This window comes from Hyaena hyaena, unplaced genomic scaffold, assembly GCF_003009895.1.
Source record: "Hyaena hyaena isolate Hyena2069 unplaced genomic scaffold, ASM300989v1 scaffold_619, whole genome shotgun sequence".
NCBI lineage: Eukaryota > Metazoa > Chordata > Mammalia > Carnivora > Hyaenidae > Hyaena > Hyaena hyaena.
The window spans coordinates 799,715-825,658 of NW_024081252.1; the positions used below are offsets into that span (position 1 = coordinate 799,715).

At 47.6% G+C, this 25,944-nt stretch overlaps 2 protein-coding genes and 1 pseudogene across 3 annotated transcripts in view; all 3 read right to left on the reverse strand.

The window, feature by feature from the left end:
• The window catches only part of SAP30L (SAP30 like), a 10,143-nt gene extending 6,250 nt beyond the window's left edge, over positions 1-3,893 (reverse strand). The window contains exon 1 of the mRNA XM_039257466.1: positions 3,140-3,893. Within this exon, the coding sequence (XP_039113397.1) occupies positions 3,140-3,337 (198 nt within the window). The 5' untranslated portion in view covers positions 3,338-3,893. The remainder of the gene's footprint in view (positions 1-3,139) is intronic.
• A 6,827-nt stretch (positions 3,894-10,720) lies between these two features.
• LOC120248985 lies at positions 10,721-11,108 on the reverse strand (annotated as a pseudogene).
• Positions 11,109-17,350: 6,242 nt separating this feature from the next.
• The window catches only part of GALNT10 (polypeptide N-acetylgalactosaminyltransferase 10), a 218,290-nt gene continuing 209,696 nt past the window's right edge, over positions 17,351-25,944 (reverse strand). For both annotated transcript variants that reach the window (XM_039257471.1, XM_039257472.1), the window contains 3 exons: positions 25,155-25,271; positions 21,534-21,683; positions 17,351-21,006 (listed from right to left, as the gene is read on the reverse strand). In XM_039257471.1, the coding sequence (XP_039113402.1) occupies positions 20,848-21,006; positions 21,534-21,683; positions 25,155-25,271 (426 nt within the window). In that variant the 3' untranslated portion in view covers positions 17,351-20,847. The remainder of the gene's footprint in view (positions 21,007-21,533; positions 21,684-25,154; positions 25,272-25,944) is intronic.

Genomic DNA, 25,944 nt, shown 5'->3' on the forward strand with positions numbered 1-25,944 from the left:
GAGAGAGAGAGAGAGAGAGAGAGAGAGAGAGAGAGAGAGAGAGAACGTGAGCATGAGCAGGGGAGGGGCAGAAAGAGAAGGAGAGAATCCCCAACAGGCTGGATGCGGGGCTCAAACTCGTGAACCATGAGATCATGACCTGAGCCAAAAACAAAAGTCAGATGCGCAAGAGGCTGAGGCACCCAGGTGCCCAATTCCTTAAATTCTTAACAAGAAAAGTAAGCTGACAGGAAACCAAAATCAATTAATTCAGGCCTTGTCACAGAGGGAAAAAAAATGAAAACTGCTTTTTAGTCAGATGAACGATCACTTTCATGTGGTTGGGTTGGAGGGTCATGAGTACTTTTCAGTTTATATTGTGACCATGTCTTGCAGACAGCAGGTATTCAGTAAGTGCGGTGGCACCGCCACAGGCCGTCCCTCGCATCTAAAAGTAGCTTAGGCCAGCAAAAGCCACCAGTTACAAATAGTTACAAATCCGGAGTAGCTTTGCCAGAGTCAACTCTGTCAAGGGACGTTCAGATACAGCATGTCACTGTCCCAAAGAATCCGTCCTGGTTGATGTACAGACCACGGGACAAGGTTTTATCAGGGAAGAAAGCACCCTCACACCCTATTGCCCATCCCTGATAGGAAGCTGGCCTTCATGTTAGCTAGTTTCACGTGTAAACTCTGAGATTAAGCAGCTCCTCAAATTCGTAGAGTGCACTTGGGAGAACAGGTGGCAGAGGTGATTTCCTGAGCTGTGGCTGGGAGATTTCAGGTCAGGACACTAGAATAATGGAATCCTGGATGGAAGAGAACTTAGCAATCACCCGTGTAACCCCACTGGCCCCGAGCTCATTTTCTACTGAGATAAACAGAAGCCACACAGATGGAGTTATGATCTGGCCAAGGTCACTCAGACCTTCTGATCCCTCACACAGGTCCTTTCCTACCCCAGCATTTCCTTTATACTGTTCTCAACTTCACTTTTCTCCAGAATAGAGCAGAAATATGTCAATTGGAGGAACGTCTGAAAGCATGTTATGTACTGATCATAGAACACTGCCAATGTCTATATGAAATAAGTTTAAACGGCCTGAGTTGGACTTTCGGTGCTATTATTTTAAAAGGTTCTCTGCTGGACCCCTTTACAAAGTAAACAGTCATTATTTCTCCTTAATGATTTTGAAGTACATAGTGGTTTTCAGAAACTTCAGAGCTCAATGGCCTTTGGGGGGTAGGGGTGGAGAAAGGAGGGTGGTGGCAAAGTTTCTCGTGTTTTTCTTTTCCGTTTCACTTTCTGCAACAGCTAAAAATTCTTGTAACACAGCAGTTACTTAGAATTGCATTCCTGCCCAAGCCTGTAAGGATGAAACAGAATCCCCTTCAGAAATAATGATTGTCCACCACCACCTTGAAACAAATTGTGAGTGACTCCATCTTGAAACACTACTCATCCAGAAGCGTGACTGGGGGAACTCTGCTGCCAGGCTCGGGATGCCTCTCGTAGACAGTGTGTGTGAAAACACCAACATAGCTCAACTCGGCTTTTCCAGTGGGGTCACTGGGTAAACGGAGCCCCAGCGGCCACATCACAATTGTTCAGATGTCAGGGTATCCAAGGGCTTCAAAAAACTGAAAGTTTCTCTTTTTTAAGGACTGGAAAATATTATTATCATAAGCTGCTCAAGTAAAGGCTCCCAACCACCTACATAAAAGGTAGGCAGTGTTTCCAAAAGGATGAATTCACTGTTGCCTTAGAATGAGGTATTACACTTCAATGTGTGTCCAAGTCTGGACCTCTGTAGTGTCTGGCCAATTGTTTGCTCTCAGATGAACTTCATTCATTCATTCATCCATTCATTCATTTATTCTTCATTAATAGACATTTGTAATAAGAAAGCCATTAACTCACTCCCAGCCATTTTTAAAAAATAGCATCTTTCCATTCAAGAGTTGCAAATATGTATTGTAATTGTTAAAAGAAAATGGGAGTGGGAGGGAAGAGCCTGGAGGAAAGGGCAGGGAAGATTTTTTATTTATTAACACTTAATCAAGGCTTATGCATGGTGCTTGGAAGTAAATCAGACAATGCGTTTAAGAAATTAACCAGCCTCTCAGTCACTGTGACACTTTGACACTGTCCTTTCCTATCTCTAGGCCTCAGTTTCAGCTGTAAAATCCAAGGTGAAAAAGTGGGCGCCCTTTCAGTTTAACAAGCCGTCTCTGATTTTCCCCAACAGTGGAATTTTGGTCCTAAAAGACCATGGATGTAAACCACCTGAGCTCTTAGCTGGTCTACCAGAATATTAAAAACCCCCTTAACTCATTTCCAATTCCTAATCACAAGGCAGCCACTTAAGGCTTGCAGCAACAGATGTCAAACTAAAAAGTTCTTAATTGGTTGACAATAGGCACATCTTTAGAATTGTTAACTAGAAGTGGTGAAACCACACAGGAAAAGTTTCCCTAAAATGAGGCACAAAGCACAGGGCGATTCTATTCAAACTTGAAGCCCCCTCCCCTAAGAAAATTAATTTTCTTCCTCCCGGTCACTTGGACTGCAGGCACCATCTCCCAAGACCTCGTCTTGGCCTGATTTCTGCCACATCCTTGAAATTCCCATTTCCCCACAGCTGCATGCAAAGCAGCGAGCTCAGGGACCCTCTGCAGAAGCCGAGGCCGCGGCAGGGGGGAAGTAACTGCCACCTTTCCTTCTCTGAAGAAATAACAAGGGTTCTCAGAGGGGAGAGAAGTTGAAGAAGAGCCCGGTCCCTTTATCGCCCCCTCCCCAACACTCCTTCGTGGGCCAACAATATTAACCCATGTCTCCCCGCTCTAAATCAATACAACAAGCCCTAAACTGTTGTCAAATCTTCCCAGGCAGGAGAGGTCCTCGGAGCTCCCTCCCCTGTCCCCCCCCTCCTCCCCCGCCCCCCCAATCTCCCGGATTTGGGCAGAATCCCAGTCCGAGCCTGTCTGCGCTGAAGCGGCCTTTGAAATCCCGAGTGCAACTCCCCACCCAGTTTGCAGATAAAGGGCGGCGAGGCCCAGGACGGGGAGGGCCCCGAGGTCCGGTCCTCAGCCGGGGACAGCGGCCGGAGGGCGGCGGGGCGCGGGGACCCAGGCGGGGACAGGGCAGGGGTGGACTCACGCTCTTGTCGATGTCCAGCTTGAGTTTCTTCTGCGAGATGCTCTTCTGGACCCTCTTGCTGAAGGAGGCGTTGCCCGCGGGCCGGACGCAGCGCTCGCCGTCCTCGATGAGGCAGCAGCTCTGGCCGTAGCCCGGGGCGGCGGCGGGGGCGGCAGGGGGCCCTTCGCGGCTGTCCTCCTCCGTACTAAAGCCGTTCATCTCCCCGTCCCGGGCCGGCCCCTCTGCGGGAGGATCCCCAGTAGGCCACTCCGCGGCCGCGCGACCCGCGGGGCAGGTCGCCAAGGCCCCCGCACCCGAGGGTCCCGGAGTCCGTCTCCAGACCAGGCGCTGCCCTGCCCCGCGCCCGGGAGGCCCGGCTCCGCTCCGCTGCGCTCCGGCTCCTTCGGACCCCGGCCCCGCGCCTCCGGAAAGCCCCTTCCTCCCCGCTCGAAGCCCCGGGGTCGGCTCCCGCGGCTCGCAGGGCCCCGCCGGGGGTCACCCGGAGGCTCTTTCTGCGGGGGGCCCAGAACCGTTACCCTTCGGCGGGGGCGTCCGGGAAGGCGTCCCAGGAAGCAGCCGCTCCCCGGGGACTCCGGGCCCCGCTTGCCAGGGGGTTTCGAGGGCCCCCGCCGGCTCCCGCCTTCTTTCGGCTGCGGGGCAAACTCGCCGCCGGGCAGCTCCGCCGGGGTGGCACGGCCTCCCCGCGCGGGGCCCGGCCTCGAACCCGCGGCGCCCGGGCCCCGGGGCGCGTCCGGCTCGCCCCACCCCTGCAGCCGCTCGGCTGCGCCCCGAGTCCCGCGGCAGCCCCTGGGCCGCCCGGCCGCCGCCCGCCCAACGCTCCGCACCACAACAGTTCGCTCCCCCGCCCTTCGCGGGACAGCGGAAGTCCCGCCTCCGCACGACTATTGGCCTTGTTCGCTCTATGGGCGGGGCCACTGCCGCCGCTGGCTCATTCCATTGGGCGCCTCCGCCGCCAGTCCCCGGCGCCTGGCTACTTCCTGGACTCTGCTGGGATGGGTTCAAAGTAGAGAAAGTGGAAGAGGGAAGAGTTACCCGGGTGCGGGAGGGAACCGGGCCGCAGACTCTTCAGGCTCGGGGAGGGATGGTGAGCAGGGGCCTGGCTGGACGGAGGGCCAGATTCTGGAACGGAGGAGGACAATTGGGGGTGTACAGAAGTATAGACGTGGGCGGGGGCGCCGAGGGACAAACATAGGGAGGGGCATTGAGGGGGGACCTGACGAGGGTAGAGGTTCTGTCATGAGAAGGACAGATTAGGTAAAACCGAAGGACCAGGGCCAGAGGACCCGCAGACCGATGGGAGACAGGGTGGATGAAACAGCACAGAAAGCCAGGCATGGCGGGAAAGACTGAGGGACAAGCCGGTACGGATACGTGGAAAGATGTGCAGAGGAGATGATGGGGGGTCTGATGGCGGGTATTGCAAAGTAATCGGATGCTGGAGGGTGGCGGACACCTCAGACTGTGGAGACTGGGACTGGCTTGGTCGGCGCCGAGAGGGAGGAAGAAGACCCCGAGGGGGCTTTGGTGACCCCTCGGCTGGGAAGAATCGGAAGTCAATATAAGGTCTGGAGGATGGACTGGGTGAACCGCGGGGAAGCAGAGGGACCGCGGAAGACGGGAGGAAAGGTTGGGGTGGAGGATCAAGGGCCAGTCTCGGCATGGGGAAAGGCTTGCTGTATCTTCAGCCTTCCCTGAAGCTCTGTAAACTGTAGCTTCTATTGCTTTAAGCCTCCCGATCTATCCACGATTGCTACCAAGCCCTTGAACTTGGGGTTAGGTGCCCAGGGCATCACACACTCAGAAGGGCTTTAGGAAAATCTAGTTTAGCACCTCTAGTCAGGCCACCTCTCTGCTGTGCAGCTTGGGGACAAACGATGGCCAAAGGCCCGAAGGGACTAGCCCAGGGTTCTAGGGTCGTGCGGTAATGCAATCACTTAGGGATGGGTAGCATTGACGGGAGTGCGGGGTGGGGAGTGTTCAGGAGGCGAGAGTGTTAGGTGAGCATGCGTAACCTGTTTTGTTAGTACAGGTGGTTTGACATTGAAGAGGCTTCTAGTTTCTGCCCTGATGAAAAAGGGAAAGCTACCAGTTTCCATGTTTAGGAGCAGATGCCCCTGATCTTAAATTTTCTTCAGTGACCTTCAACGTATTTGTACCCTCTAGCCTAGTAATTTCATATGCAGAACAGCCATTTCACGAAATTGGCCCACCAGAGAAAAATTTAAACAACGATGTTCATTGTAGGATTATTTATAAAAGAAAAATAGAAAAAGAACCTCAAGTTCCACAAGAGAAGTGGTTAGGTAAACTACCTAACGTCTTCAGAATGAGATATTTTGCAGTTATTTATGATCTTTTCAGCATTTAAGGTAGTTTCAACATCAATGTAAATGTTTTCTATATATATATTTTATGTTTTTTAAAAAATTTATTATTGAGACAGAGAAAAACAGAGCATAAGCAGGGGAGGGGCAGAGAGAGAGGGAGACACAGAATCCGAAGCAGGCTCCAGGCTCTCAGCTGTCAGCACAGAACCCAACGCAGGGCTCATACTCACAAACCGAGAGATCATGACCTGAGCCAAAGTTGGACACTTAACCCACTGAGCCACCCAGATGCCCCAATGTTTTCTATATAGAACAATTCATCGTTGACTCTTCAACAAAGAATTGATGATTGGTTGGAGAAGTGCTCTATTCATGTTAACTTAAAAATGCAGGATTTAGGGGCACCTGGGTGGCTCAGTCGGTTAAGCGTCTGACTGGCTCAGGTCATGATCTCGCAGTTCATGGGTTCGAGCCCCGTGTTGGGCTCTGTGCTGACAGCTTGGAGCCTGGAGCCTCCTTCAGATTCTGTGTCTCCCTCTTTCTGCCCCTCCCCTGCTTGTTCTCTGTCTCTGTCTCTCAAAATAAAAAATAAAGACAAAAAAAAAATGCAGGATTTAAAATTGCATATGGGATATGTGTGTACATATAAGTTAAAAAATAAAAAAGAAAATCAACTATTTGTGCATATAAAATATACCAAAGTACTAATGTTCTAATAGCAATTATTTCTGGGTATTGGAAATATGGTTGATATTTTTCAAAAGGTCTGCCTTTGCATTTTCCCCAATAAGCATTTATTGCTTTTTAAAAAATTTTTAAGAAATGTTTATTTTTGAGACAGAGAGAGACAGAGCACGAGCAGGGGAGGGGCAGAGAGAGAGGGAGACACAGAATCCGCAACAGGCTCCAGGCTCTGAGCTGTCAGGACAGAACCCAACGTGGGGCTGAAACTCATGAACCACAATATCGTGACCTGAGCTGAGGTCGGACGCTTAACCAATTGAGCCACCCAGGCGCCCCTTATTGCTTTTATAGTAGGAAAACATAGGATGAAAATTAATGGGGAAAAAAGGCACAGTTTAATAGAATGCCTCACTCAGAGTTCATACATTCAGAAGTAAATTATTGAGCATATTACATACACTCATTTCAGGGTTGGCCACAAGAGAAGGATAAAACATAATCGTTGCCCTAAAAGAGAATATCTTCTAGCAGGGTAGCTCAGACACATACCCAGAAAACAGCTGGGTATCTGTACAAGGCAGTGTGTGATGTTAGCTCCAAATTTGACTGGTATGGATGAGAGCTGTACTTCTCCTACATATATTTTGCCCTTAGATGTTTTTCAAAATGGCACTTGCATCCAGTGCCAGGCTGCTACGGTACACACAGCTTCTTCAGCGCCAGCATCCCCTGGCATTGCCCCTAGAGCAGGGGAGAGCCATGCCTTTGCCTTCTCCTAGACGGCTTGTCTATCTCAGCATCCCCTCTGTCCCCCCTGCCCCCCCCCCAGTGGCTGCCTTATCTGCTATTCCTGTATTTAGAGTTCTCTTTACTCTTTTTTACTACTGTACCCTGTTGTAATTAATAAATCTTTATATTAGCTTTCCTCTGTTCAAATTACTGTGTGGTTTCTCTCCCGAATTGGACCCAGACTGATACCTATTTTTGTGGGGGTGGGGAGGGTGGTGCACATGCTTTTAATTTTAACTACCCTTTATATATAATCCTATAGTCTTTCTTCAAGGAATATTTTATAATAAGCTCTCCTTCACGTTATTATGTAGTTTGGTTCCAAATGGCAATTTTTTTTAAAAGAAATTCTGATTCTTTTCCTGGGGGAGTAAATCTGTAACTCTAGAAAGGAAACATAATGAAATAGTCAGATAATGAAGAAACAAATAGAGAGAAGGTTCTGTGATCCTTGTTTCGCTTTGTGTAGAATTTGAGATTGTTGAAATGTGGGGTGCCTGGGTGGCTCGGTTAAGCATCTGACTTTGGCTCAGGTCATGATCTCATGGTTCATGGGTTCGAGCCCCGCGTCGGGCTCTGTGCTCACAGCCAGCTAAGAGCCTGGAACCTGATTCAGATTCTGTGTGTGTCTCTCTCTCTGACCCTCCTCTGCTCATGCTGTCTCTTTCTCAGAAATAAATAAAATATTTAAAAAAATTTAAAAAAAAGAAAAAAGAAAAAGAGATTGTTGAAATGGCCAAGAGAATCTGCTTTGCTACATTTATAACTTTAGGTAATTAATTCACAACAGTTACTTAAGTTCTTAAAAGATCTTGCTTTTTAGATTTGTAAGTCTGCCCTGTTGGGCATGTAAAGTGTTTGAGAAAATCAGGCATATTAAATTCGTAATTGTAATCTGAAATGTCTAAGGAAATTTGATTAATTAAAGCTGTAAATCTGTTAAATGTTTAAGGAGGATTGAATCTGCTAAACTTAAGAATTAATTCAACAGTAATCAAAGACCAAGTGAAAGTGATTGTTCTTATCTTTATATGAAAAATTACTACATTTATAAAGGAATAACAAGATTTGTAAACTGAACATAAAGCTTTAACAAAAGCTAGGTTTTAAAATGGGCAACTTGATTCAGTAACTGTAATATTCTTTCCCATCCCCACGTTTACCTCCAGATAATTAAAATTACAGGCTGATATCCCCAAACTCCATAGTTCTAGCTGAGACCTCTTCTCAGCTCCAGAAAACAACATCCAGTTCTTTGCTTAGTTGCTCCAGAGGCATCGCAGACCACGATGTTCAAGTTAAAAGTTTCTGACGACCGAATCCGTAAACCGTGCAGCCTGTACCACCCTTGATTCTCTCTTCTGTCACCCCACTCCAAGCCCAGCCATCATCGAGGCACTTTCTTCTCCTTCCAATAGATATTTAGAATCTGTCCCGTTTGCTTCATTTCCTGTGGCCAGCGGTTCAGCCCAGGCCACCAGCATCTTGTGTCTAACATGCTTCACTGGCTTCTGAGCTGGTCCCTAAACCATTCTTTCCTGATGGAGCATCTGTACAAACCAGACCTTGCCCCACTTCCCTTTAAGCCCCTCACCAGCTTCCCAGTGCATTCTGACATCTGACAGTGCCTCCTGCCATCTCTTTGCCCTGTTCCCATGCCTCAGCTCTGGTATTCTTCCTTAAGTTCCTCAGATAAGCCAGACTCCTCCCTTCCTCTGAGTCTTTGCATCTGCAGTTGCCTCTACCTGGAAAGCTGTTCTGCCTGCTCCTCCCACAGCTGGCTCCATCCTTCAAGTCTTAATCTTTTTTTAATTTTTTAATGTTTATTTATTGGTTTTTGAGAGAGACAGAGAGTGAGCAGGCGAGGGGCAGAGAGAGATGGAGACATAGAATCCAAAGCAGGCTCCAGGCTCCGAGCTGTCAGCACAGAGCCTGATGTGGGGCTCGAACTCACAGACTGAGAGATTATGACCTGAGCCGAAGTCGGACACCCAACCGACTGAGCCACCCAGGCACCCCCTTCAAGTCTTAATTTAAATGTCACCTCTGCACAGAGTCTTCCCTGAGTCAAAGGAATTTTTCTTCCCATGAAAAATAGCCCCTGCCCATTGCCCTTTTCTTTTCAGTGTCTTTTCTTATTAGGATTCATCACAATATGCAATTATTCTATTTTATTATTATTATTATATTTCTTGTGGGGCTGTTTCTCCCATTGCAATATAAGCTCCACGAAGGCAAGGACCACGTCTGCCTTGTTCGTTGTTGTAGCTCCAGTGCCTACAACACTAATTCTCCAACTCTGGTAGCTAACAAGGGTAGGGACTCCGTAAACACTTTTCAATAAATTGAATATATTCAACTCTACCAAGACATTTATTAAGTAATAAAAAAGATACAAGACAGTACGTGGAGCATGAATTCCATTTGTTTTTCTTAAAATTTTTATACACAAATACACATATTACGGAAACACAAGAAACTAGTAATTGTGGTTGCCTCTGTGGTGGGGACTGCAGGTCAAGAGGAGAAAGGGAGAAGCTGAAAATTAAAAAAAAATTTTTTTAACTTGAGAGAGAGGGAGTGAGCAAGCATGAGTGAGAGGAGCAGAGAGAAAGAGTGAATTTTAAGCAGACTACACGCTCAGCACAGAGCCCAATGCGGGACTTGATCGATCCCATGATCCTGGGCCCATTACCTGAACCGACACCAAGAGTCAGACGCTCAGCCAAATGAGCCACCGAGGCACCCCAGAAGTTGAATTTTATAACCTCTTTTCCTATTGGATGTTTTATAATGTGCCTATATTTCTTTTACAATAGTAAGAAAAACACCATCCGTTGGTACTGTTATTTAACGGAAAGTATGGAATACCAAAAAAGTTGGAAGAATCTCAGAATAAAGGACAGTCATTTAAATGGAATAAATTTAACTTTATGAAAAATCCACAACATTGGACTATTTTCCTCACTTCGCTGAAGACTCATGAAAGTTTCCCCCGGCTCTGGCCCTGGTCTGCAGCCTGGCACTTGACAGGTGCTGGCTATTGGCCAATGGTAGCTATTGGTACTGTGGGTAAGAGCAAAGGCTCTGGGTTGAATCCCAGCTCTGCCAGTTTACTAGCTGTAGGACCATTGGCAATTTATGTGAACTATGTAGGCCTCAGTTTTCTTCATCTGTAAGATGGGATGATAATAATACTCCTCTTAAAGGGCTACTGTGAGGATCAAATGCGATATTGTAAAGCACTTAGCATAGTGTCTCATACATAGTAAGTGTTCAGTAAGTGGTAGTTACTATTTCATCCATTATATGCTGACACCTCTTGTACCCGAGTTCAGATTTCTGCGTGTTAGAGAAGGAGACATCACATGGCAGGATGGCAAGGTGGTGCTGCTGATCTGTAAATCGTTCAGTTTCCACACAGGCTGTCTCTATATCCATCTGTGCAGCAATGATTGGGAAAGTGCTTCATTATTTTATTGCATCAACCTCATCTTAAAAAAATTATGTGAATGGAAAAATGAAAGTACCAAGAGTAGTGATAAGAAGTATGTGTATATTAAGAAAGTGAAAAGAGCCTACAGAATGAGTGAAAGTGTTTGCAAATTATACATATGATAAGGGACTTGTATTTAGAATATATAACACATTCTTATAATTCAACAGTAAAAAGACAAATAAGCCAATTAAAAAGGGGTAAACTTTTTTTATTTAAAAATTTTTGTGTGTGTGTTTTTTTAAGCACCAGAGTCCACTTATGCATTTTACTTGCACACATGTATTATATCCCTAGAAAAAAGAACCCCAGGATTTTCTCTCCAGTGTGTTTATGTCTTGCTTCCTCATGGCCCATGATGCCAGCTGAGGTTGTCAGTGAAACCAAACCAAACTGGTGGGACGGGAGCAGATTATTCTGCCATTTTTCTAGTTGTACATCCAATCTGGGGCTGATCACACATGTTTACCCTGTCCATGAGGTTCACAACAATTTTCCCAGCTCTGTGATCATCCATGATTTCAAATTCATCAATGTAACCATGCTTCAGCATCATAGTTAGAAACTGGAAGGTGACTTTGGAGCATGGCCTAGTGAGAGCCTGGTGTTTGTCTCTCTTTTTGACATTGTTAATGCTCTTGAGAGCATCTGCCAGGACATTCATGCACGGCATAACGGTGGCACGAAAAGATGGTAGAAAGAGGGAAAGGTTTCGAATAGATATTTCTCCAGAGAAGGTCTACAGATGGCCAAAAGCACATCAAAAGACGGTCAACATCACTAATCATTAGGGAAATGTAAATCAAAACCACAATGAGATATTACTTCATATCCACTAGGATAGCTATAGTACAGAAGACAGATAATAGCAAGTATTGGTGAGCCCATGGAGAAGCTGAAGCCCACATACTGCTGGTAGGAATGCAAAAATGGTGCATCCATCTTGGAAAAAGTTTAGCAGTTCCTCAAAAAGTTAAATGTAGACTTACCATGGACCCAGACATTCTCCTCTTAGATATCTGCCCAGAGAGATGAAAAGGTATATTCATACGAAAACTAGTACATGAATGCTCAGACAGCATTTTTCGTTATAGTTGAAAGTTAAAAACAACCTAAATGTCTTTCAATTGATGAACTGAACAAAATGTAGTATTTCCAGACACATTATCATTCTGTAATATAAAGGAATGAATGACTGACATAACATGGATGAACCTTGAAAACATTATGCTAAGTGAAAGCCGTACACAAATGGCCACATATTCCATGATGCCATTTACACGAAGTGTTCAGAAAGGGCAAATCCATGCAGATCAGTAGTTACCAGTGGCTAAGGGACTGGGGAGCTTGGGTGGGGAGTGACTGCTAATGGGTCCAGGGCTTCTTTTGGGGGAGACAAAAATGTTCTGGAATTAGGAAGTGGTGATACTTGCACAACATTGTAAATATATTAAGAATATTGAATAATACACTATAACTGGGTGAATTAGATTTCAATAAAGGAAGTATGTGTATAATTAACTCTTTATAATTGATATAAAGGTAGAAATCATTAGATTTGTTATAAGGAATGAAACTTCAGTCTCTACTTGATGTTCCTTTTTTTTTTTTTAAGTAAGCTCTAGGCTCATTGTGGGGTTTGAACTCATGACCTGGAGGTCAATAGTTGCATGTTCCACCAGCTAAGCCAGCCAGGCATCTCCTTACGCATGTTTTTTGATTAGTGAAGAAAAATAATCAAGTTGAAGGTATAGTAGGAAAGGTAGGAAATACATAATCAAAGATTGTGTCCAAAAATCCAGGTGTAATTGAAACTGATATTCCCTGTAAACTGGTACAGCCCCTCTGGAAAACAGTGTGGAGGTTCCTCAGGAAACTAACAATAGAACTCCCCTATGACCCAGCAATAGCACTGCTAGGAATTTACCCAAGGGATACAGAAATGCTGAAGCATAGGGGCACATGTACCCCAATGTTCATAGCAGCACTCTCAACAATAGCCAAAACACGGAAAGAGCCTAAGTGTCCATCAACGGACAAATGGATCAAGAAGATGGGGTTTATCTATGCCATGGAATACTACATGGCAATGAGAAGGAATGAAATCTGGCCATGTGTAGCAACATGGATGGACCTTGAGGGTGTTATGCTGAGCGAAATAAGTCAGGCAGAGAAGGACAAATATCATATGTTTGCACATATAGGAGGATTAGGAGGAACTTGACGGAGGAACAAGGGGGAGAAGAAGGGGGGAAACGGTGGGGGAAGGGGAGAGAGGCAAACCATAAGAGACTCTTGAATGCTGACAAAAACTGAGGACTGATGGATGTGGGGGGTGGGGGGGGTGGGCACTTGTGGGGATGAGCACGGGGTGTTATGTGGAAACTAATTTGACAATAAACTATTTGTAAAAAAAATAATAATAAAGTAACAACACTGCAAGCAAAAAAAAAAAAAAAAGAAACAAGAAACTGATATTCCCTTTTTTATTCCTTAGGAGCAAATGTGTCCTGTTGATGGGATACATTTTTTGTTTGACTTTTTACTTTGGACGTTAGTCACATTTTCAGAAACCTATTATGTATGGGGGTGGGGTGTATGTGTGCTCTTTTATGGGAAACAAAAGAGCCCTAAGACCTTTCTGCTTCTCCCTTCTTTTTTTTTTTTTCTGAGAGAGAGAGAGAGACACCATGAGCAGGGGAGGGTCAGAGAGAGAGGGAGACACAGAATTTGAAACAGGCTCCAGGCTCTGAGCTCTGAGCTAGCTGTCAGCACAGAGCCCCATGTGGGGCTTGAACCCATGAACCGTGAGATCATGGCCTGAGCCGAAGTTGGATGCTTAACCCACTGAGCCACCCAGGTGCCCTTGCTTCTCCCTTCTTTAACGCTAGATCACCAAGCAAACTTCTCCTAACAAATAATTCAGCTGATACTAGGAGGTTGCACATAATTATTTGGGTTACTGGATATTTGGGTCACTGGGTCTAATGTCTATCAAAAAAATGAACAATTTTTTATTCATACATCAGTCTTTCATGAGTTTCGTTAGGAAAAGTCAGCCCTGGAAAGCTATTTAGTTTTGACCTTAACTAAATATGCAGCTAATGGTGACATAAATAATAAGAGTTATTGATCAATTTCACAAAACTAAAATTGCAGAGGTAGGTGGCGTGTTCATCAGCAGCTCAGCAATTTCCGAGGTCCAAACCAGTTCTGATGAGAGCTAGAGATAAAATGATGGACTAGAGAGAGAGCCTTGTACTCCTGAAGTTAAATGGAAGAGAAAGACAACAAAACAATGAATAAAATAATTAAAGTACTCCTATTATTACACTGGTGTTGTATTTGCAAATGTGCCTAATCACCAAACTGGATTTGTAACCTCAGAACCGATACCCGCAGCATCTCGGAGGTCACCCGCGGACATGCGCACGCGCAGAATGGCGAAAAACTGGAGTCCGCCAATGTGCATGTTCCCAGCTGAGGTCCAGCGTCCATGCTCTAAAGAAGTATGCTTTTCGCGGGCATGTGGTGTCATGTTTTACAATTTTTTTTGGTGCATTTTGTTGGTGATTTTGGTTTAAAATGCCTCCCAGGCATAGCGCTGAGGTGCCGTATAGTGTTCCTAAGCGCTAAGATGTGCCTAAGGAGAACATGTGTGTGTTAAGTAAATTTCATTGAGGCATTACAGTGTTAGCCCTGAGTTGGATGTTGACAAATTAATGACCTATATTAAATAATGTGTCTTTAAACAGAAATGCACATAAAACAAGGTTATGTATTGATCGCTTGATGAAAATGTTTTGAGCGGAGGCTCGCAGGATTCTACCCCTGCGCGTCCCCTAGGGGCGTGGTTCAGTGTTTGCTAATTCCGGGTTCACAGTGACTCGATAGAATGATGCGCGGGGGGGGGGCACTGTTCTTGACAGGGTGGGCCTGAAGTGTCTTGGGGGCGAAGGTGAGCTAAGCTGGGACCTAAACTCTGACAAAAAGCTGCAGAGAAGAGGGAGTACATTCCAAGTAGAGGGACCACTTGGTTCCGGAGGTGGGGAAGACCTGGCCTGTGAGGGCCTGAGCCCTGCTGGGGAGGTGATGGAGAAGCAGGCAGGCGCCAGCCCTGAAGAACCGTTAGGACCTGGCTAAGAAGCTTTGGTTTCATTCTAGAGGCCTGGGGTAAAGTCACAAGCAGTGCAGCGGTAATCAGACAATTGTTTGTCCTCATCACTAGGCTAAAGAGGTGGCAGATTATTCCTTATTCATCTCTGTATTTCCAGGGCTGAGGACAAAGGTGGCGCCAACTACTACGGGCACCCAGCGTGACCGCCATGGGCCCGCAGTACTATTTCAGTATGCGTTTGTTGTCTCCATGACCAAGCCCTGGGGTCCTGCAGCTGTAAAGATGCCATCGGCAGGGACTTTGCCCAGAATGTGGACAACCTCAGGATTCCAGCCTCAGCATCCCAGGCTGGGAGGCCAATGGTGGGGGAGTTTAGCTCTCAGCTCTAGCAAAGGCAGACCCGCCATCCCCTTCCTCCCACCCCCAGGCAGGAGCTGGCAGGAGATCAGATGCCACTTCAATTCCAAGTGGCTCAGGAACAAAAGCTGCGAAGTTGCTAAGAAACCTGCTTCTCTGAGGGTTCACCAGGTTTTCCTTTGTTTCTATGGCTGTGTGTGTGTGTGTGTGTGTGTGTGCGCGCGTACACACACACACGCACCAAGGGTCGTCACCCTGCCAGCTCTGAAGCAAGTCAGATTGGAAGGTAAGAATTGCACACTTCCCTGGGGCACCTTCATGGACCTGAGGTATCGCCAAGCCAGGCGGCCCGGGCACTGAGGGTGAACAAAGAGGAAACGGTTGCTTGTGGCCAGAGGCTGGCAGAGCTGTGAGCAGCTGCAAGAAGGAAGCATTGGATACTGAATCCTAGACCCACTTCAGCAATAGCCCAGAAGCCATAGGGTGGGAGAGGCCAACAACAGAACTGAAGGGGCCCCCACTCCTATCCCCTAGCTGAGCTTGGGAAATAAATCCTTAACATCTGGGCTACTGAAAAATACCAGATGCACGATTTGTACAACTGTAAGAGAACGGGCTGTCGTTTATCTGCTTTGCTCCTCTTCTCCCCACTGCCATGGAAAATCTGAGGCCCTGGGAGGGGAAGGGACTTTCTCAAGAACATATAGCATGTTAACAGATATAGGAGCACTCTCTCTGAAGGTCTGGGGGCTGTGAGTGGAGGAAATAAAAGCCTAAAGTGTAATCTGAAACTGTGTTATTCACCTGTTTGTCCATTCTTCAAATACTCACTGAGCCCTCACTCAGTGCCAGGAACCCCAAAGCCTCAATTCCAACAAAGTTCAGAGAAAGAGAATCCAACTTGTTGGCAAGTTGCCAAATTCTCCAAACCTGCTTCTGAACAAGTATGCCACCACCGCTATCAGAGCTCCCACTCTGTGTCCAGCTAGGTGCTTTAGATACCCTGGATTCTACCCTTGCTTGCGGGCTTGGGAGCGGAGGAGCTAGAATGGATGGGAAATGTAATTTCCCCCTGTGCTTCCACCTTCTCCAGTGGGGAAGGACCTTTCCTCCCTGAAATCAGTAACTCTGAGAAGGCCTCTGAGGGCCAGCTGCCCTGGACTTTTCACTCTGCAGGCCTCAGGTGCCAGCTATGTGCCCAGCACCTCAAGCGAATCATTCCTAGCTATAAACATAAGCTAAGGCACATCTGATGTTCTCACCCTGCCCAGTTAAAAACCCTTTAATGGTTCCTACTGCTTTAAAAATAAAGCTCAGAGATGCTTTAACATGGCCCACAAGACCCTGCAGAGTCCGGTTTCTGCCCACCCTTTCCTTCTTGTCTCTTCTTGCTCACTCTGCTCCCACCTCACTGACCTTCATACCTTTCATGTCCCTCCACAGGATCTTTGCACATGCTGCCCCTACACCTGGAATGTTCTTCCCTCTCTTCCTTTGTCCATAGTAAAAGAATTTAATCTTTTTAAAGAAACCATTTACATTTTAGAAGAAAATTAACTTAATCTATCTTCTGGTTCCAGGGCTTAGAAGGCCAGTGAACAAATTTCTACCCAGTTAATCAGCCTTCTCTAAGCTGTGGTCTACAGCGCCCTCTGGTGGGCTCTGAGGACAGCACCAGCAGGCAGCTCGGGCTCGTGGTCACTGGTAGTCCCACACTGTTTCAACCACAGAACCAGAGGTGGAGCTGGAATCATCATCCAAAAATTTGCCATTTTATGGCAGAAAACTGAGGTCTAGATAGGGGGCAGGATCTGCCCAAGACCTCATAGTCTGTTGCAGAGCCGGGCCAGCCAGTGCTGTTTCTACAATGTGGTGTTACACAAATTATACAAACCTAATATTCAAAAGCATCACAACGTTTTCAAAGGTAGAAACTTGTGGCTGATGGGTGAGCATCAGAAATGAGCTATGTCATGTTGTCCTCCCCTCCTGAAGTCTTCCATTCCTGGCTGTAGTCTGTGTGGGCTACCCCACCTAAACCGGTGAGCTCACCTCCTATGCCTTCAACACGGGAACTCCTTCCTGCTCAGGGCTCTTGCACTAGTGATTCCCTTTGCCTGGAACTCTCTCCCCCAAAGTGCCTCTTGGCTCAGACTCCCTCATGTCTTCCAGCTCTCACAGAGAGGCACGCTCTGATCGGCCTACCTAACGTTGACCCCCAATCCAGTCTCTCAGACATCTTGGTTTATATTCTTCATAGCCCTACTCACATCTAGAGTCATCTTGCTTAGTTGTTTGAGGTCCGCCTTCCTCTCTAGAAGGATGGCTGTTGGGGACTTGTTTGGTAGCTAGCAGAGGTCCTGGGTACTGAACACTCCCTGAAAATATGGGGAATGACGAACTGGAAAATGGTGCATGACAAGAACAAGCCAGAGAACACGTTAGAGAAAGTCTGGAGGTTTACTCAACAATGATCACAATCACAATTGTACACAGTGAGTCAGTTCATCACAAAGGCTCACTTTTACAGGCAGGAGAAGAGAGGCTGGTGGTCTTGAGCTCTCTGTTTAGAATCCCAGTCTGCCATCTCAATATTCCCTGTCTGTAGTCCCTTTGGGATCCCAGGCTTCAAGCCAAAAACAGAGCAGGAGCCCAACTCAGTTGTCTGGAGTGGCTTTGATTCAGCCATTCTGGGGAGTGGATGTTAAGAGGACTTTGTCACTTGGGTTGTAGGTCCAACTCCCACCCAGAGGTGGCAGTGGGCCTTGGCCTTGGCTCAAGATCAAGTTTGAACTGAAACATTACTTGGATTTTCACAAAGAGCATCAGTTGCAAGTAGAAAAGAATTCCCACATTGGACTGCACTCCTTGCCCCTCTCCCGCACTTAAAAATCTTCAGAAAACATTAAAAATGCATTGCCTCCCAGGAATTATAAAAGATCACCCAATGTGTACAAACTAGAGATCGCTGAAGCAAGGAATCCTCAGTTATAGCAATTCTCAGTTACTACTGTAAAGTGCTTTGCTGCTCTTTTGAGATTCCAGAGACTAGAAAAATGAAGATACCGGAAAGAAATATGGAGCCATTTTCAAGGGTATCATCTCTTTCTTAAGGAGACAAAGAAATTCAACAGGTAGGTCTGGAAAGTGAATATAGTATGGACTTTGGGAATCTACATGCTGCCTCTTCAACAGGAACTACTCTTGCTCCCCTAGGCCTCACGCCACATCCCCTGTGGAAGTGGCTCCTTCTGCCTCTGACTAGATCTTTCACAAGGGGAGAATAGATGGCTCCTGGACTATCTTAAAAGTCGAAAGCTCCAGCTGGAGGCACACAGTGAAAGGGCTTTTCACACATGTGCTTGAACATTTAGCCACCTCCAAAGGCCTTGTATTCACAGCAAAGATGCTCTCTGTGTTCCAAAATGTTTCTGGAGTCCCCCTTTGGAAAGGCTGCTGGTGGGCCACACGGTCATGATACTTTCTGGCAGCACCTGTTTTGTGACCTCGTGCTCAGAACAAAGGGAGGACAAGGGGCCCACATCCTCACTCACGGCCCAGATGAGAGCATCTCACAGGCTCCCAGCTGCTTTACTGGGCATCAGTTGGGGTCTTCCAGGGGTTGCTGAGGCCCTTCTAGGCCATGGATGAAATGAGTTGTCCAGCTGCCCTTTTAACTTCGAGGGTTACTTGCACGAACTGGAGTAACTCCAGCCTCTGGCCCTTGAGGAGCCTCTCCGTCTCCTAGATCCTGCTCTAGGCCCAACGTCTCCTGCTTGAGACTAGAAGTTAAGAAACACACACTCATCCAACAGAAACTGCACACACCACCACCAATGTTTCCCCTCCCCCCCCGACCCTGCCCCTTTATGTTTGTCTAGCAAGGCACTAGGAAATTGTTCAAGTTTAGGGATTTGCTGTACATTTGCATTTTTTTTCTTTTTAAAAGGCACAGTTTTTATTTTAATGATGCTGCATTGCTCTCTGATGATGAACCCTAACTCAGCTCTCCAAACTGCAACTCTTGTTCTCCTAGATCCTGGAAGGGGCCTCATCTTTGGACTCCTTCCTATGGAGGGCCACTTCTAAGGATATGGCACTCATTAGGAAAAGACATGGAGGGATGGACAAGCAAGCTGTGGCACGCACAGGGGCCGGCTCTCCTGGGGACAGGCGGCCAGGGCAGGGCTTGTGTGGGGGCAGAAGTGGAGGAAGTGATGCTTTGCCAGCTATACGCTTAATTGGGGGGTTGGTGGTTGGGAGTGTTTTATTTCCTGATCCCCCCACCCTGATAACTGATGGCCTTGAGATCAGCCAGCATCTCAAAGGCAGATCCATGTCTCTGTTCCCAGGTTAATGTCTCATTTAATTGGTAAATGACACAATCAAGAGATCCAGCTCTAATTGGAACACCGATTTCCAGGATTTCCTGGACTAGCTGGTGGGAGCCATAGGTTGTAGAATGCGAATTCCATTTCCAAATCAGTGGGTGGCAGGTTGGTTACAGAAATGCTTCCTATTAGCTTGGGAGCCCTCTGGGAGTCTGACACATAATTAACAAAGCAAACGGTAAACAACGAGGGACTGGCATGGAGCTGGGTGTTGGCCTGCTCATGAACCCGGGGTTTCCTCCACTGCAGCTGCGAAGGTGGCAGAAGGTGTAGGGCTTTGGGTCTGCGCTGTGGACCGTGTCATACCAAGGCCTCTGGTACAAGCTGATGGACACAGGTCACCCACCCACACCCCCTGACACCACCAGCCTTGGATTTCAAAGACTGTCTCTAGGCTGGGGGCCGGCTGCCTTACTGTATTACACTTGGCTGGCTCTTTTAAATCACAGTATTCTAGAAATCCTAACTGGATGCTAGAATGCCAGAATCCTATGTAGTGTTCTAGTTTGTGATCCAATGGTATAGTTCTACAAAAATTCTACAGTTCTCTCTGAGAACTGGAGCCACGATGAGGTCAGAAGCTGGGCATCTTGCCCACAGTCCACCTGGGAGGCCTCCAGACTTTGGGAGGTGAGCGCTTCACACGTCTGCTCCTTTCTTGAGGCAAGTAATTGCCCAAGAGAGAAAGAGGAAAATGGAAGAACTGATCAGGGAAATTCAGCCAGAGTATCTCGTTTGGAGGTCTTCTACTAGGACTTTTCCATGGGCCCAAAGCCATCTGAAGCCCAGCCCCGAAGAGCCGGTGGCTGAGCTGTCACGTGCCCAGAGAGCAAGGAGAAACATCCCACGTGTCCATGGCGGCCAAGGAACGTCTAGAGGTCCCGCTCCTGACCCCCAGCCTGGCAGCTGGCCAGTGTTCAGTATTGAACACTCTGAGGCTACAGGTGTGGCCTTCGAGCACATCACCTGGGGCTGTGACAGAAGAGAAGCCGGGCAGTAACTGCAGTTACTCCATGACAGGCAGAAACTAAAGGGCTGAAACCAGTGGCCCTGAGAAAGACTCCCTTCCTTCCCTTCCGCAGCGGACGGATGGCTTAGGTGCTACGAGCTGCCCAGACAAACAACAGGGGCCTCTTTTTGTAAAGGGCCATCATGTACGAGCCATCTCAAAGATAGGCAACCTTGTAGGACCCATTTTTGGGTGGCTGAGGGCTGCCTTGGCTTTCACCCCACATAGTGCTCAAGGGAACGTGGTGACAAAGTCGATAAGGCCCTCCTGGATTTCCATGATGCCATCAGGGATTAAAGCAGGCACTGCTTTGTGGGGCCTCATGTGGGGTCTGTTCTCCCCCCACACAGCTACCACTGGGCCTCAAGGACCAGGCGGACCTCCTGCTCCAGCCGTAAGAGCCTTCTCTGCCCTTGACCGGCTGGCCAGCGCCTTTCGCATCACGCTGCCCACGGAAGCCCTGGGTCCCTCGGGAGGGGAAAGGTGCCAGCAGCGCCTGCAGAGGACTCCGCCAGGCCCGCGGAGGAGACGCCAGGGCTCAGTTCCTATTGAATTTTTCCAAGACTGTCGAGTTGGTGTGTTCAAACAGCCACTGCTGGGTCGGAGAAGAGGGGTTACAGGTGTTCATGAAGATCCTGTGATCACTTCCACTGCAGTCCATGCAACTGCCGCTGACGGGGTGGTACAGGCTCTTGTCCTACAAAACAGGGAGGTCATCAGCTGGGCGGCGCTGGGGCTCTGAACCAACGGCAGCAGCAGTGATAGCAGTGAGGCAGTGAGGCAGCAGCTGGCCAGCCGTGCACTGACCCGCGAGGCTTCCCTGCTGAGCAAAGTGAGGCACTGCCCTGCCCCCACCCCGCAGGTGGCCTCGCCCTGTGCCTGAGCTCTGCCCCCTGGGATGCGGATGGAAGTTACCTGTGTGCCACTTCCGGGGCTGGGCCCTAATCATCTCGTCTCTGGCTAAATTTCATTGGTTCTCATGATGGTGTGGTATTGTTTTAGGGACTCGGCTGCCAGCATTTAAGACTGTACAGATTTCACATAAAACTCTGGGTTTCTGGTATCTCTCAAATGACAGAGGAGCTGGGCATGGCGAGTGTGTGGAGCGAAGGCACGGGCAAGCATGCTCTACTGGGGTAAGAAGTGAGGTGCTGCATGTCTGTTTGCTTCTCTTGGTTTAAAACCAAGCGATTGGCCCTGCTCCACCCACACAGCCTTCCTTACTTTGCGATATTTCCACAGCTGGTTGCCCTTCATGCTGTGGCAGTCATAGAGGGTGACCGGGCTGGTGTTGGAGATGGCGTCAAAGCAGAACTTCTTGGTGTGCTGGGGGTCTCCAGGCCGGATGTCCTCTCTCCAGGTGAAGGTGAACACCTATACATATAGGGACATCGTCATAGGGACAGCAAAACCAGGGAGAGAGTGAGAGTGTGTGTGTAGCGGAGGGGCAGAGGGAGGAGGGAGAGAGAGAATTCTAAGCAGGCTCCATGCCGTCAGTGCAGACCCGGATGCGAGGCTCGATCCCACAACCATGAGATCATGAGCTGAAATCAAGAGTTGGATGCTCGACCGACTGAGCCACCCAGGCGCCCCTCTCTTTTCTGTAATGATAGAAAATGTTAAACGTAGAGGTCCAGAACACCGTATTGACCACACCTTTTCCAATCACCCCGCTTCAACAATTACCAACTCATGGTGAATCTTGTTACAGTTTTACCCCCTACACAACCCCCACCTCAACGTTATTCTGAAGCAAATTACAGACATCATATCATGTCAGGTGTAAATACTTCACTAAAGTGCCATTATAGCAATAAAAACTTGCTGCCAAGTCCTCAATGTCATCAAGTAAGATTCAAATGTTCTTAAATTGCTTTGTAAGTTTCTTTTCACAGTTAGTCTGTTTGAATCAGGATCCAAACCAGGTTCACTACTGTATTTGGTTGATAAGCACTTTTTCCAGCAGCTCTACTGGAGAGTTAAGTGGCATGCAATAAACCACACACATTTAAAGTACACAATTTGATACATTTTGACTCATTTAATTTTTTTAAAAAATATTTTTATTTATTTCTAGGAGAGAGAGAGACAGCGTGAGCAGGGGATGGTCAGAGAGAGAGGGAGATACAGACTCTGAAACAGGCTCCAGGCTCTGAGCTGGCTGTCAGCACAGAGCCCGACACGGGGCTCGAACCCACGAACTGCGAGATCATGACCTAAGCAAAAGTCGGACGCTTAACCGACTAAGCCACCCAGGCGCCCCTGACTCATTTAATTTTGACATGTTTTAATTTTAATTTCTGATGCTTCATTATTCATATGTAGAAATACAATTGATTTTTGTGTCTCATAACTTTGATAAAGTTCATTTATTAGTTCTGGCAGTTTCTCTGAAGATTCAATAGAATTTTCCACAAAGGTGATCATATAGTCCACAAATAAAGATGATCATATAGTCTACAAATTATTTTCCTTCTTCACCCGTCTGCATGACTTTTATTTCTTTTTCTTGCCACAGGTCAGTACAGTGTCAAATAGAAACAGTAAGGTCACTGGGGCGCCTGGGTGGCTTAGCTGGTTAAGTGTCCGACTTTGGCTCAGGTCATGACCTCACGGTTCGTGGGTTTGAGCCCCGCGTCAGGCTCTGTGCTGACAGCCAGCTCAGAGCCTGGAGCCTATTTGAGATTCTGTGTCTCCCTCTCCCTCTGACCCTTCCCTGTTCATGCTGTCTCTCTCTCTCTCTCTCAGAAATAAATTAAAAAAAAAAAAAACAAAAAACAGTAAGGTCAGCATCCTTGTATTATTCCCGGTATTAGGGGTAAAGCATGCAGATTTCTACCATGAGTTTGATGTGAGCTGCTTGTTTTCTACAGATGACCTTGATCAAGTTGAGAAAGTTCCCTTTCGTTCCCGGTTTACTGGGAGTTTTTATCAGGAATGAATGCTGGATTTTGTCACATGCTTTTTCTGGGTATAAGGTGATTATATGGGTTTTTTTTTTTTTTTTTCAGTTTGTTAAAATGGTGACTCTATTGATTAATTTTCTAATATTCAACCAACCATGTATCTCTAGGATAAATTATACTTCGTCATGATGTATTATCCCTTTTACATACTGTTGGATAGGAATTTCTAAAATTCTGTTTAGACTTTTTGCACCTATGTTCACCAGAGATATTGGTCTGTAATTTTCGTATAATGTCAGTCCAGTTTTGCTGTTAAGGTAATGCTGGTCTCACAAAATAAGGTGGCAAGTATTCCCTCTCTTTCTGGAAAAGTGTTTGTAAAGTTGGTAACATTGCTTAAGTGTTTTGTAGCATTCACCAATCAATCTATCTGGGCCTGGATTTTTCTTTGAGGGATGGTTTACAACCAGAACATCAGTCTCTTTAATAGAATCCCCTGTTGTCTGCTCTCTCAAAAAGAGTGTTTCACATATTTTGTGTGTGTGTTTTCAGTTGTTTCTGGCAGGAGGGTAAATCCAGTCCCCATTGTCCCACTTCATGTTGGCCAGGAGTGGACACCATGTTGGCCAGGAGTGGTTCTGCCAGCTACTGCCTCCTGATTATTTCCTGGGTCTTCTGCATCTGAGACTCCCATTTCTCCCTTTTCAGGCTCATAAGAGCTCCCTGCGCAGGGTGTTTGAGAGCCCCAGGGGATATAGATCCCACTGGGGCATGGCTGCCACACGTCCCATTTCAGAGAGTGGAGGCTGGCATAGCAGGCACCAATCTGTTCCCTGTTTGAGTGACTCATTAGTGTGGACTCTGTCACACAGTGAGGCTATCCTAGGCTGAGTTCCCAAGGCACGTTTTCCTCAGGCCTTGTGCTGTCTCCTCCTGGCCTCTTTTATGGGGTGGGTGTGGGGAGCAGCCACATGCTGCCCTGAAGAATTTAGGAGAACCGATGAAGGAGAGCCACTTCTCATAAGAACTGTCACCAGGAAAGGAGGAAAGAGAGCAGGAAGGATTTCAGAGGGAGGCTGGCACTGGTCCCACAATACGGGCTTCCATCAGTGGGCACTTCCAAAATGTCAGAAAATCCACAATAAGACTATAAAAATGTTCTCTCGAATCAAGATTCAGTGGATGTGGGATGCGGTGTGATTTTGGGGTTAACTGTTGGTAGTGGGGATCATGGAAAGCTAAATGCAGTTTCTTGAGTGTGGTGCCTTTCCTGCACCGCTGGCTTGTACCCTTCATTCTTCTGATAACACCTCCCTGGGCACGATCCTCTGGGGAGCCTGCCCTCCTCACTCCTCTCCCCACCCTTCAGGCGAGGATGACCACACTGCAGGCTTCAGGAGTGGGCATGTGACGTGGGCCTGATTAACGGGAGGACTGTATCACATCTTCTACTGTAACTGGCTCAGGAAAGCCAGTATGTGAGCACCCCATGGCTTTCCCAGCACTCTGGAAAGGGACATGCCTTTTCACTGGGTTGGAAGCCTTTGCTGCTGGTGATCATATCTGCCACCATGTGGGAAGAGCCAGGTGAAGGATGAAGCCAACAGAGAGGAAGAAGAGTTGAGACCCTGGAGAGGTCCTGATGACATCATCTAAGCTTTTCAATGACATGCTTGAGCCAATATGCCCTTCTCTTTGTTGAAGGTCATTTGAGCTGAGTGCCTGTCATTTGCAACAGACCAGATTGCTGATTTTATTGCAGTGTGAAGGATTCCTCTTTTCAGGTATTGTGAAAACTCTTATAACTCCTCCCCTGGGCTAGCTTTGTCACTCGTCATTGACCATTGGCCTCTCTTTCCCTGCCCTGACCATGTGAGCATTCCAGGCTACAGATGGCCCAGGGAAACCTGGCTGCCAGTCCCTGAGAAGTGGCCCTCACCTGCATGTTGTTCCAGGCAGCCTCCCCACGGCCCCGGACGCAGCTCTCCAGCCTCAGTGGGGAGCCCAGGGCCCCGTGCTTCGTGTCGGCACACAGCCCTGTGCCCACATTGTGAATCTGAAAGAGACAGGAGGAAAGAGTAGACTGGTGAGGCACCTTGAGATAGTCCCCTGGGACCCTGCTGGGATAGGAGGAGAGAACCCAGCTAGGCATCAGATAGGGGGAGCTCTGCATTGTCTTTTTTTTTGTTTGTTTGTTTTATTTATTTCTAGGAGAGAGAGAGAGACAGCGTGAGCATGGGAGGGTCAGAGAGAGAGGGAGTCACAGACTGAAACAGGCTGCAGGCTACGAGCTGGCAGTCAGCACAGAGCCCGACGCGGGGCTCGAACCCACGAACCGCGAGATCATGACCTGAGTGAAAGTTGGATGCTTAACCGACTAAGCCACCCAGGCGCCCCAGCTCTGCATTGTCTTAATGAAGCTTGCCCTGGGGTGGGAGAAGTGCCTTGCGCCTCTCAATAAAGAAAGAATCAGTCCGTGGAGAGGAGCTCCTCCAAAGCCAGCTTTGTCCTAGAGCATGCAAAGTCACAGGGTGGCTGGCGGTGGAGACCGGGAAGTTGGGGGGGGGGGTGGTATTCGAAGGACTCCCTGGCTCTATTCCTAGAGAATTTGATCCAGCACATCCAGGAACTGAATTTTACCTCCATTGCAGGTGACCCAGGGACCATATCTTGAAAACGACCCTTGAAAAGGACAGGACCTCTTTGCTGTGGGGTCTTGGCCTTAGAGA